Below are 13829 nucleotides of genomic sequence, written 5' to 3' on the forward strand. Positions count from 1 at the left end.
TACAGTTGATAGTTGATCTTCATTCTTTTTTATTATTAATAATGAAGTAAGATTATATACATTTTAAAAAACAAGAGTGGAAATGAGAACTGATTGATGTGGTCAGTGTAGTCAGACAGAAGAATTCATACCAGGGAGGGTTTTCATTCCAGACATGAAGGAATGGATTCTCACCCTCATTCCATGTTCAGATGGTAAGAAAGAAATAGACAGAATCTGTTCACATCACTTTCAAGTTCAGAGCTGGCCACTTCTGTTCAGCCCAGTTTAGCACATTTGCTGTATCTCAGCAATTCCTGTTACAGGATTATTGTCCTTTGCTGTTTAGAATAGCTTAGATTGAGTCAGGAGGAGAACAGGGGAGTTTTAATGTCCCTTCTTTTGGGGTGTTGTGTCTTCAGCACATATCCCGAGATGAGGACTGGCTGCATTGGAGAACTACTCTTTTTACCTACATATGTAAACCTGCATTATATATGATATTCCAGTAGTTTTCTTTGAATTGTTCATCACTGCTTTCTTTAGCTGAAGGGCATTCTGATGACAGTTTGTTAATGCTATTCTGGAAGTGTATATTCTGAAGAACATCAGTAACGTACAGCAGTTGGACTACATGACAGAATCTTCCAAATGCAAAAATCATTATGGAGTGTCTGCCAAGACACTCTACATGCTCCTGTATACAGTGCTGTAGTCACAGGGCGTCTCCACTGTTAATATATTCCTATATGTAAAATAGCCTTTTAAAGATTATTAGCTTTTAATAGGCTGGGTTTTTGTTTGATCTATCTGGTTACTATTTGTTAGATTGCATTTACTTTTGTCTTGATACTGGTTGGAAATGTATATGCTTACTTAATGCAATGTTTGTTCCATCTGTTTTGGGCCATTCACTATTAGAGTGGTAGCACTAGCAGTTAGGAGAAATTTTTCAAGCGAAGTGCTTGACCACTGTCTTAGAGCAGGATGATAGACTTGTAAAATACAAGCATCTTCTAGTGAGGAACATAAAACTTCTGTTTGCCTGACTCTGCCAGCATAGAAGAAAGCACATGTGTCGTGGTTTAACCTCAGTCAGCAACTGAGCACCACACAGCCGCTCGCTCACTCCCACCCTGCCCTGGTGGGATGGGGGAGAGAATTGGAAGAGCACAAGTGAGAAAAACTCGTGGGTTGAGATAAAAACAGTTTAATAATTGAAATAAAATGATAATAATAATATTATAATAATACACAAAGCAAGTGATGCACAGTGCAATTGCTCACCACCCGCCGACCGATGCCCAGCCAGTCCCCGAGCAGCGGCCCCCCCCAACCAGCTTTCCCCAGTTTATGTACTGAGCATGACGTCCCATGGTATGGAATGTCCCTTTGGCCAGTTTGGCTGTGCCCCCTCCCAGCTTCTTGTGCACCTCCAGCCTCCTCAGTTGGTAGAGCATGGGAAGCTGAAAAGTCCTTGACTAGTGTAAGCACTGCTCAGCAACAACTAAAACATTGGTGTGTTATCAACTTTGTTCTCACCCTAAATCCAAAACACAGCACTGTACCAGCTACTAGGAAGGAAATTAACTCTATCCCTGCCAAAACCAGGACAACATGGGAGTTTCTTTTCAGGTGAAATAGGTATTTATGGAAAGGAAGATCTTGACAGAAAATAAAACAGCTAATATTACAGATTATACTTGTTCTGAAAGGTGAGTTTTTTGTTTTGGCTACTAGTAAACAAAAGGATTTGTTCTTGACCACGTGCTCTTTTTAAATAAAATAATTCTGAAACTGTTTTTCATTCACAGATCGCTGTTATGCTGTAAGATTCAGCTGAGTTACTAGGTCACAGCAGCACTGCAATATTGAGGATTTTCAATACTTTAGCTGTGACAGCAAACAGAAAGCACTGGAGCTTGATGATATGACAAGTCATGTGATGTCAGTGAATACCTTGTCTTGAGGCAGGATAATGTGCATGACCTCCCCAGTAAAAATACATCATTCAGTAAGAGCGGAACCTGGAGAACTGTGTGGGCAGCGCTAACACCAAGAGACACCATTTGTAGTACTTGGTCCAGAAGAAGAATAAGATGTTGTAACAGTCTCTAGCCAGTCACATCTGGTGGTCCAAAGCTGCCCAGGAGAGTGAAATACTCCACTCTTGTCTGTTCCTGAGACTTGGTTGCTATGGTCACAGCTTGAGAGAGATAAAGACTTTCTTTTCCTGTATTTTGTATGTATAGTAGGGGGTCATGGCAGCGGTGTTGCTGCTACATAGAAAAACCCTATCTTTTCCCTTTCATCCACTGTTATTTTATGCTCCCCAATCAAAAGCTTTTGGGCATGTTTGTGTTTAAAATACTTCAGGTTTGAGATTTTTTTTTTATTTCTGTCCTCTTTCCTGTACTCCCATGTACAGGCTGTGTCTTTTCTTACTCTTTGTATTTTTATTTTCCTTTAAAATCGGAGACAACATATTCCTAACAAATAACTCTTTCTGGAATAATGACCACGCTGCCCCAGTATTCTTTTGGCTGTTTGCAGTGGTCAGAATGTCTTTGTCACATAGACAGGTTTCTCCACCCTTCCCTGCTTCCCCCCCACCCCGCCCCGTTTGTTTCTCTTAAAGACATATTCAGGAATCGCAGAATACAGATCTCTATTTTCTCTCTGCCACCTGTTCTGCAAATGAGTATTTTTGGACTTTTCAGAAGTGTAAAGTACACTGGATAAAATAAATACTTCGTAATACTTTCATGATCACCCACCCTCTTCCATCACAATCATTTTCCTATGCACTTTATGCCCTTTTATTGCAGCTCCAGATGTACACACAAATCTGTACGTATATATGTACAGAGATCCATAGTTAAGAAGTATATGCAAGCAAGCACGTTTTTAAGAAAGGAACCATCTTCTAGAAGGTGCTACTTATAAGGGATTTGAGATAGCTGTTGTGAATGATAAATGATTTAGAGATGGAACTCTAGTTTTTGAAATTGATCTTATGATACCATAGCCTTCTGTCAGTAAGAAACTAAGCTGTTGTCCAGGGCATTGTTTTCTATTCAATGTTCCTGTCTATAAACATGCTTTAAAAAAAAAAAAATTACCTCCTCTATGTGAGAGGCTGAGTCATATTTCTTGCCTAGTATGAACCCAGAAGGGATTTTTTCGGTTGATAAGAAGTTAATTTTCTCTTCTCCAAACTACACATACAAAATGGTATACTTGCTATAGTGTGGTCCCGACACTGACATTTAGAAAAGAGTTTGGTGGCAGAAGCGTTCAGTAACCCGACAACCTGTTCAGTTGTTTCTCAGTTTGCATCCATAAGTCTATAATATGTAGAAACACATCTGTCAGCAGTTGAAAATAAGATAGAGGGGTGTGTGTGTGAAATATATAAAATATCAATTTTTTTTCACATATATCAAGACTGCCTGTTTATTCCGTTCAGGCCACGGTCTTCAAATGTGAAATGCTGCTGTCCCCATCTTCTGTAACTTTACCGCTTCTTCTGGTCTGTTTCTTTTTCTTTCAACTAAAAATTTGTCCTTCAATCAGAAGTTGAAAACCTGGCTCTGAAGCTGTTGCCAGGGAAGAAGCTCTAATATATGGAAAATAATGCAAGTCTTAAATATATTTTCTTTTTTAATCTCGAGTGTATATGCATATATCAGAGGATAAAAAGTTGGGCAACTCAGATCTTGATTTTTGTTGGAAAAATGGTTTTATCCTCTTTTGCCACTGTAGTATGATAGCCTTAAATCAGTGTATTCTATTACATATCCACAAGATTATTCCACAGAATAGTCTGGCTCTGAGGGATGACTGGTGCTGAGGCACTCATAGATGCATCTGGAGCTAACAAAACCTGTTTTGAATTTTTGAAGTTCTGTCTAATGCTAAAGAGTATGTATAATCAGGTCCTTGAAATTTAATACCATGCCCCCCAAATTCTTGGGATTTATTAAAAATCTATTGTAATTTCTGCCTTAGTTTCTTGCCCATAAAAATAACATGAAACCCTGTAATTTCACAGGGATATTATGATAACAGTCTTTCTGAAGCACTTGAGTACTCTAGTAGTGAATTGCACAGACAAAAGTGATACAGAAAACAAGGATGGATACATATGTGTGTGTATACATATAAATATTCCCTGCATAGCGGCCTTGCCGCAGAAGGTCGTAGAGAAAGCTTTGTCCTTCACAATTAACAATGAGGGGGAACTACTTCTTCCCTGGTGACATTTGTTCATCTTTTGCTCTGAATGATGCAGGGAGTTCTGTGGGGAAATAGGACACGCTTATAGCTTGAAAGACTACATTGCATATAGAAAGAGGCCAAAATAAAATTAGCTGTGTGACTGTATTATTTCCAAACTTCTTAACTTTGCAAACACTATAATATTTTTAAGAATGTGTATTTACTCACGTGTCTAGCATGAATTGTACAATCCTTCCTTGTAGGCATCTATTAATATAGTTTTTGTCTTCCTGAAATACTGAAATCTTGCGATGTTGGGAGCTTTGTAGCCAGCATTGTTTTGAAGTGTTTGTAGACAGTCCAACTGTAAAGATCTTTGGGCAACTTGCTTACCTTCCAGTAAATATTCAGTTCTGTAATGATCCCTGACACGCTGCAAATCCTGGGGAGGGATGAAGAAAATGATGTATTAAAAACAACTGGGGCTAATCCTTATTTTTTCAGTGCAATATTGTAATCATCTATGGTATACAATCGATTCTGTAGGTGACAAAGAATCAGTTGCATTACTTTGTTCTGCTCTGAATTCAAAGACTCTTGGCCATATAAGTAACAGAGGTGACATAAGTAACTACAGTGAACAGGAATGGATGAGTTTCAGAGAAATAATTTCAGATAAAGAGATTTTATACACACATACACACATGAACACTTATTGTATGAGATCCCTCAATCCCAGTCCAATATTTTTAGCAGGTGTTACTGATAGAACTTCAATGTTACACATTTTTTCTGGTAGCGGTGAAAGGGAAAATTCATGTTGTATTACTTGAGGCTACAAAGAATTCAAACTTAAGGGAAAAAACGTTTCGCGTTATAGCAGATATTTAATACTTTTAAAATCCTTCATGTGTCTCTTATCTGGTATTTATAGGAAACATGCCATTTCAGCAATTTCTATGAGTTTAATTCCTATAGGAAATGTATAATATATAATAGGAGCTCATTTCAAACACGTTTAAGCTCAGTTTAGGTATCTTTAATGTTAGTTACACATTAAGTACTATTACTAAAATTATTACTAAATAAAATTACTAAAATAATATAACTGGGTATAACAGTTAAAGGGATCGGATTGCCTAGAGCAACACAAGTGATGAAAGAGTCTCTGAAACGTTGTATTCATATTCCTGACTACTAAGCTACATGTAGTATATTCAGGTGTTTAAAAAGTGTCGGAGGTAAAGATGGGTTTTAGGAATGGAAGGAAAAATTTGAGCTTTCCCTTGCTGTTTGTAATCTAGAACACTAGAGGACAGCACTAAAATATTACATAAATGTGTTATTGTTTACACTGTTAATGATATAGATGCTCTGTGAGGGCTTTGTGAGGAAAAAAACAAATGACGCTGATTTGAACAGAGTTAGGGCAAGTGTTATTCTTCTGAATTTCCTTTGCTCCTTTTGAAAACTGCATCTGACTTCACACATTATATAAAAATCTTAAGTTTCTTGTGGTCTGAATCTAAGGTATTTGCTGTAGTGATTTCTTCAGAAATAAGGCTTTATATTTTTAACGTAGTAATGCTGTAGAATACTGTTGTGTAAAATTACATTTTTAAGGTCCAGAGATGAGGAATTAGCTCATCTGTAAATGTTTCATAATTTATCTGCTCACATTAAATGTACTATGTTGATACTATGATACTTAGGCTGAAATATGAAATAGTGTTGTTCTTTGAAAAAATTACAACTTCTCTTGTGTTTCTCTAGGCACGCTGGAACGACATGAAACAGGTGAAACAGCAAAAGCAATTCTTACTTCCATTGAAGATTCAGAATACTTTGTGGCAGATGCTCTACTTCCTGTATCTCAAGAGTCAAAAAGAAATAAAAATGCTGGATACAAACCATTTAGCTCTTATAAGCATGGCATGGTCTCTTACAATCTTACCCATACAGAAAAATCTTCAGATAAGGTAAGAATGAAGAGTAGAGTGTTTCTCAAGAGCAATGAGTTGTGATCCAAATTCTTTACTCTTTCACGTTCACTGATGTGTAGCCCTGTATAAGTGGCATGGAGGCTTGGATTTAAGTTTATAAAGCCTTGTTCCAACTGGCTCAGGTTTTTATGCCTTCAACCCCATTTCATAGAACAAATGGGGAAGATGGGGGGGAGTGCCTTATGCAAGGTCACCAGTAGATCATCTCAGAAGGATTTTCTCAGACTTAGCACCCATAGTTAGACCCTATTTCCTTATGCCTCTGGCTTATGACTGCACCTATTAGTAGTACCCTCAGAACAGTTGAACCCACCAGTTCGGATGTATGTCTTGAGAAAAAACACATCACGGCACAATGCTACTGGCCTTTCCATTATTGCTTTTCTATGAAACTGCAGGTTCCTGTTGTCATTCAGTGCTAGTTTTTACTGGGTGTTTGTTTTCTGTTAACATCATCACAGAACACAGAGTGCAAGTGCCTTACATTTATATTAGTGCGATTAAATTTGGCACCTTACTGGCTGAAAAGAGGATGGCGATGTTCTTGTGAGATACTAGGCTGCAAGTAGGTATGACAGTCTTCAGGAGAGATTTGGCCAGGCACTGTACTTGGCTTTATCTAACAATCTCTTTACAGAAGTCATTAAACCAAATAATTGTGACTGATGAAAAAGATGTGCTCTTTCTTTTTGTTTTCAAAAAGTAATAGAAGGAAATACCATACTGAAACTAGTGTTAACGTGCTGTTAAAGCTGAGAAAATGAGTATAGAGACACCATATAATGAGAAGTAAGGTTGAAAATCCAATAGTCATTCTACTTGCTTGTGGCCTAGATATATCTATATTTTTATCAGTTATTTGTAGATATTTAAAAAGCCTGTATTTGCTAAATGTAAAACCAATTATTAAAGCTCTCTCAAATTTAATACAATCTCAAGTTCAACGAGGTAGCTATTACCTTATTCAGGTTGGAAGATAATGGTGCATACATTTTTCTGAAAACCCTGTTCATGCATCAGGAGTGAATATATTCCCTGAGCTCTTGATACGAGTGTATCTTAAGAATAGGGCCTCAATGTTGTTTGTTCATGTTTACCACTTTTTAATTAATGGGGTTTGGGAATTCCATTCTCTGCAATAAACGGAGAAAGTCATGTCTGCTATTCCTCAACCTTGAATGTAGATCAAAAATACCTTCCCACAAGTATGGGAACATGAAAAATGTTTTTGCTCAACTCACACGTGAAAACAGCCTTCAGAATGGTCTCTGGCCTTTTTCTGGCTTAATTAATTATGGTAAATGAAATACTGGATATTCCAAAATTCTGTCTGGTAAAGTACAGCTTAATCCAAGTCCTCATTATTGAATTTTCTTTTCTGGTCTTTCTTTATTGTACCTACAACTTTACATGTAACTTTGAGTTTATAATGATTGCTGTTTAAGTCTTAATATTTATCTTTGACCTTTTATTAACCTTAGTCTGATTTCTCAAGTTCTTTTTGATCCCATTTTCTGAAAGTCTTATTAAAGCGTAATCCTGCTGAGCATGTTGTGGGGCAGATGGTGTACTAGCTGGCCATTGACACAGAATCTGGTCTCACTGTTAGTTTATTAAAAGGAATAGTTTTATTCCTGCCTTTTTAAAGAGGAACAACAGAAAAAGTTATAGTAGTTGTGTCTGGTGTGTAGTTTTGGTCATACCTATTAAATTGAAAATTGCATGGATTTAACAAAGTGGCTGGAATGAAAATGTGCTGCTTGTGGAATATGGGAAAATAGTTTTTGGTAACTTCTGAAGTGTGGAGTTTAACATGCTTTGGGGATTATCATGATCTTGAATTGGAAGTAATATCACAATAGGCAGCAATGGAGTTGTAATAATTTATAGCGCTTGTCGTGATCAGACATACATCTCAGCTGCTCTGACTTCTCAATAAAATATTCCATTTTCTTGTTTAAACTTTGTTCATTAATTATCTTGTCCTAATGAAGACTTTTTATTGACAGAATATTATTGATGTCTCTTAGACTTCCTTATGACTGTCAAAATATCTCTTTCTTTTTTTTAATTTCACCTGCTTTTTGTCGTTATGGTCATGTTATTTTAGTCTATTTTCCTAATAAATGAAGTTCTCTACTTGGGAAACCACTTTTCATTCATCAAAAGTCTGTCATCCATGACATCCAGCACTTCTTCCCACATCCATCCCCATTAGAGCAGGTTCTGTATATTGGTGTGGAGATGCTGGAGGCTAAGTGTATAGGGTGTAGCTGAACCTGGGAAGAATATAACAATGGAGATCCCCTTAATGCTATTCCAGAAGCCCAATGCGGGCTACACAAAAGGAGCGTAGAGCTCTGTGGCTTTTTTTACACTGTTTTGTTATTGCTGAAATGAAGGCTTGTTATGAAGTCTGCTGTTTTTCTTAGTTCTTATGCAAGAAACTTTTTTCCTAGGTTTTTCAAAAAGTGCTCTATTGACTCTTTTGGGTCATTGTATTTTAGCATCTTGAAATAGTCTCCTGAAATCCAGATCCCGTGAAATTAGTGAGTTCTGTGGATATCGGAGAGTTCAATATTTCATACCATATTAATAAGCGTATAATGACCACACAGATGAAACTATCGTGAAACTTTCAGGTTATCAAAAGGTTTTAGTATGCATGTATACAATGAGTATTTCATTGTCAATTTGCTTCTTTGGCAAATTGTGTATTAGAAATTTAACAACACACTAAATTGTTAATAACATTTCTATTTAAAAAAAAAAAGTGGTCAATTTTAACCTCTTTTTTAAGAATTCAGTATTAGAAGATTTATGTAACAGAAAAAATGAGGGGTAGCTATTCTGTCCTGTTGGTATTACATTTGAGTGATCCTTATTTTGTACAATGAGATGATCCACATGATCACAAAAAGATTCAGTATTTTTTCTTGATATTTATTATTAAGTTGTCTTATCATTAATAATATATTTAAGATAAAATAACATTTGCAAAGTAATGGTCTCTCTTTACTCCATCCCAAGAAGAAAGAAGAAAAATATCCTCACACAGCAGTCCAGCTTCAAAGGCTTTCTTTCAAAACATTTGTCATCATGTAAATCACAGATACAAAAGCAGAATGCTTTGATTTCATGGTGTTTTGACCATTTTAATTCTTTTATTGTGCTGCACGTGCCAGTGGGAGTACCAATAACAGATGAGTGTGACAAATGCAGTTAACACAAGATCCATATTAATGTTGTCAAATCCCCTTGATATATTTAAACAGATTTTAATTATTTTCAATGTCAAAAGACCCAAAATATATAGTTTAATAGTTCTTCAAGAAAGCTTTACTTAATATGTGAATGTAAAACCTCTCATAAAAATGAAACTTTTATATTGGCCTTAGTCATTGACACAGGGTATTCATCAAGTCAGCAATTTGTGTGGCAAAGTGCCATTTGAATAGTGTATTGTTAGAATACTTATGGTCCACTTGACAAGGGCTCTTGCTGTAAATAGTGCAATTTGACTCCAGCTGTTAAAGAGTGGCTTTGACAGCAGCCAAATAGAATGGAGATGCTTTACTGCACCGCAGAAAAATCAATATTGGGTTCTTGTTCATAGTAACCTGTTTTTTCTTTTTTTGCAGATTTATACAAGACTATCTAGAGTTCATTTGTGGAAGTTTAAATATTATTTTAAAAGTGGGTCTGTTTTATTTTCAGATTAGTGTTGGTGATGAATGATGCTTGTGTTTAGTAAAAACAAAAAAAAGAAAAAGGCAGTACTTTGTGGATATACATAAACAATGTGGTAATGCAGCATTATTTCAATTTTCAGCCTATATGGATGGATATCAGGATGTGGGTGCATAAGTTATGTAACTAATGACAAAAAATGGTCTTTCCTTTCCCTCTCTCTCTTTTTCCTTTTTGTAGTGCTACTGTAGCATACCTGTCAATTTTCTAAGCGTAGGGTTTTTTAAAGCAGACTTCTTTGTTGTTCTCCCTGTAACAACCCCCACAGATGTTGACAATCTGTAGTGCCATTGTAGATTTTCCTGAAGCATAGTCTTGCTGGTGCTGAACAGTTTTCCAGCAGTATTCAGTGACACAAGGTTGCTATGATACCTGGCCAGTAGCAATAGGTATTGAATCACTGGTCTTAATTACAATAGACTACATGCTAGATTGTGTGCTCATGGTGTTTATATGGAACTAGCTCTCATTGTACATTTAAGTCATACTTATATTTGAAAATTGGGGCTGTGTGAAAAGCTGGTTTAAAAAAAAAAAACCTGAGATGCTTCAGTGCGTCATATGAAGATTTTATTGATGCGCATAAAAAGCTGGATGTGTCTGGGAATTGTTTTCCTGATGTTCCAGAAAGCTTTCATGTTAGCAAGTTTCCTAGCTTTTCAGCTTAAATAATTTGGATGTAAATCTGTGTTTATATTTATATGTCTGATATTTCTAGTGATTTCAATAATGTAATTAGAGCTTCTTCTGGGTAAAAATGTTGGAGGAAGAGCAGCTTCTAAAATTTGTGCGATAACTGCTAAAGGTTGGGCTGCTGAATTGTACTACTGAAGAGCTAGACCAGAAAAGGGAGATTTATACTGCGTGTATAAGACAAACAAGACAGATGAGGGGGGGAAAAAAAATGTATTTTCATATTTACATATGAACTTTTATAGGAATGTTAGGTATATTTATTGCTTGATATATTCACTCAACAATTTCTTAAAATACTGTTCTTTGAGTGTTAATGTAAGGTGCAGAAAGTAGAGTCAAACTATCTAAATAACGGTTTACACAAGATCTGTAAAAATTCCTTTTGATTTATGCAGTTATTAGAAATTATTATGACCAGAGTAGTTAAGTACCAGTTACTATAACACTTGTAAATGCATTTTAAACATTTTAAATGGACATGTACCTAGTATTAGTTGTTCTAAAGAACTTATTATTCACTTATGTAATAGCATACATATTCTGCTGGAAACAAAAAATGTAAAGGCAAGATGCTTCTGAAACAGAGGTATTTTCCTAGTAGGAAAGCCAAAGTTTATATTTTTTGTAGTTGCTTAAAACAAGAATGTACAGAAATTATAAATAATAAAAGAAATATCTACTTTGTTATGTTGCTGCACAGAATAAATAAAAGACAAATGAAGACTGTAGGACAAAAGCAATTAGTTGTTTTAGAACAGTAAAGGAGGCAATTTGAAAATAAATTGTTATTGGAAGCCTGGAAAATCACTACTAGCTAAATCTTACTGATGGAAAAGTTGATAGAAAAATGGAAACAAGGTACAAGCACAAATACCAAATAATACTTATCAAATACAAAATCAGGAGTAGTACCATAAGCAATGGTATGTTAGACATGGATTCCTTTTATTTCTTTCCTTTTGTAATATTTAGAGTATTATTATGAGGAATTACAGATCTTGATCATTTGTATGAAGTGGATTATTAAAAACAAAGTAGAACAAAGTAGTAGAATGCTTCTCCTTAAAGTTGGCAACCTTTATGTTGTTGCTGCCAGGGTATTTCTATTTTTTTTTTTTTTACTGGGACTGGTGTTCAGAAGCTATATTTAGTAGTATATTAATTAAGTGTAATAGGAAAATGAGTGAAGAAACAGAGGGGTCTGTGTGTGTGTATATATATTTCCTGTAACTCAGATGCAAAGCATTTCAGTACTACATTTCCTGTGGAATTTCAAATTAAGTACTTTATCAAGGGACTAAGGTAGCAACATAACTACAGTGAAGTAATAACTTTAGAGTTATGAGACTAAATTGATACAAGTTAAAAAGGCATCATGATCCTGAGAGATATCGATAGCTTGGGCCACGTGTCAGCTTTGCTGAAAGTTACTGCAGTTTTCTGAATTGGTCCACCAAGTCAAGAATTTGTTGATTTCAGTGTTTTCTTCATTATTTACCTCAAAGCAAAATGAAAGCAAAAAGCTGCCCTTGTGATACTGTAGCACATTTTACTCTTGCACATGTGGATAGTAAGTACCACAGGCTGACAGAAATGTGAGAATGTCTTAACTATTTATTTCAATGCTTCCAACACTGTTTCTATATACTTCTACAAACTTTTTTCTCTGTTGTTATACTGAAGGTGACTGACTTAAAATTTTTGTTTTCCCTGCCTAGACAACTAATTGGACCCTGTGCTAAAGCTAAAGCAGGTGCTACAGTGTCCTACTAGAAATAATTCTAAGGTCAATATCAATAGTCCTTGTGAAGTATTTCACATTGAAGGACCATTTATTGAAGCTAACCTAGCTGTTGCTGTCTTCCTCTCCCATACCTCAACTGTCATGCTGCAATTCCCTTCTCTGTCCTTGGGAACTGTAGCAAAGTTTGTACTTGTTTTTTTTAGGAATATATCTTTATGGATAGAAACAGTATGTTTCTATCCTACTGAAGAGCTGTTCATTGTAACTTACTCTCCGCTTATGATTGTTTCTTTTAGTTCCGGGTGTGGAGTCATATACAGTTTGAATTTTCCTGTCTCACATTTGACCTTTACTACTTTCTAGTCCCTAAGATGCGATTTCTTCTGTAGATCAGCCTAATTAATTTTCCTTGTAAGTGCTCTACCTAATTCTAATAATTCTAAAATAAATTACATCTTTGTTATAACTTTTATATTTTCACATTGTCCAGTGATGTTCTTGAGAATTCTTCACCATTCATGACAGGAGGATGGTGGAATCTTTACAGTTGTGATAATCATCTTTTCTATTCTAAACATTAAGTTCCTGGCCTCTTATAGTTTAATTAGTATTGTTTTAGTGAAGAAAAGTATCAACAGGAATTCAGATCTGTGAGACTTTCCTAGGTTTCTGCCTCACACACCTACTAAAAAAAAAAGAGCAGTGGCTTTTTCAGAAATACATTGGCACCTTAAATGCAATTATAGAACTAGGACTTGCAATGCCAAACCTCTGCAAAAGAAAGACTTGCTATCTGCTAGCTTCATTCTGATAACTAATTGAATCTCTTGTTTCAGTTACATAGCAGAAATAAAATACTAAGCTAAACTGTGGTTCAATTTAAAACAAACAAAGCCACAGCAGTAGTTACATTTCCATTCTCTTGACATGTTTTTCTACATATCAATACTCAAACCTTAATTTGTTCTGATGGCCAGATTTGGTTCTCGCAATACTTATGGGAAAGGATGAATCAGCCAACCAGATATGTCTGAGAATGTTTGCAAATATTGTCCTCTTGGAAGCCTATGCAGTTCTACTGCCTTCAGTAAGACTGAATAGCTCTCAAGGAAAGAACAGTATGAAATGTATGGATACAGAGATTTTCTGCTGTCCTGATACATCCTAGAATGATACGGGATCTGAAGAATGTCCAGCTTGCATATTCCTGAGTTTTTAAGAACGACATTTTCTAGGGTAGACAGGATTTTAATGTTTAAGAATTTAATCCCATGATTTCTTTTGTTCTTTTTCTGTAGTAGAAAGTCACTCGCTTATGATTTGATCTAGTACTTTTTACGCAGATAAATTTTATGGGTGGGACTGTTATAATCCAATATGGGAAATGCACTATCAGAGCAGCCCTGGGCAAATACGTTATTTCAGTTGGAGTCAGC

At 35.7% G+C, this 13829-nt stretch overlaps 1 protein-coding gene across 3 annotated transcripts in view; it reads left to right on the forward strand.

Moving 5' to 3' along the window:
• WDR72 (WD repeat domain 72) overlaps positions 1-13829 on the forward strand; it is a 125038-nt gene that overhangs the window by 40636 nt on the left and 70573 nt on the right. For all 3 annotated transcript variants that reach the window (XM_076347737.1, XM_076347738.1, XM_076347739.1), the window contains one exon: positions 5974-6179. In XM_076347737.1, the coding sequence (XP_076203852.1) occupies positions 5974-6179 (206 nt within the window). The remainder of the gene's footprint in view (positions 1-5973; positions 6180-13829) is intronic.

The sequence above is a fragment of the Aptenodytes patagonicus genome, chromosome 10 (genome assembly GCF_965638725.1).
Source record: "Aptenodytes patagonicus chromosome 10, bAptPat1.pri.cur, whole genome shotgun sequence".
NCBI lineage: Eukaryota > Metazoa > Chordata > Aves > Sphenisciformes > Spheniscidae > Aptenodytes > Aptenodytes patagonicus.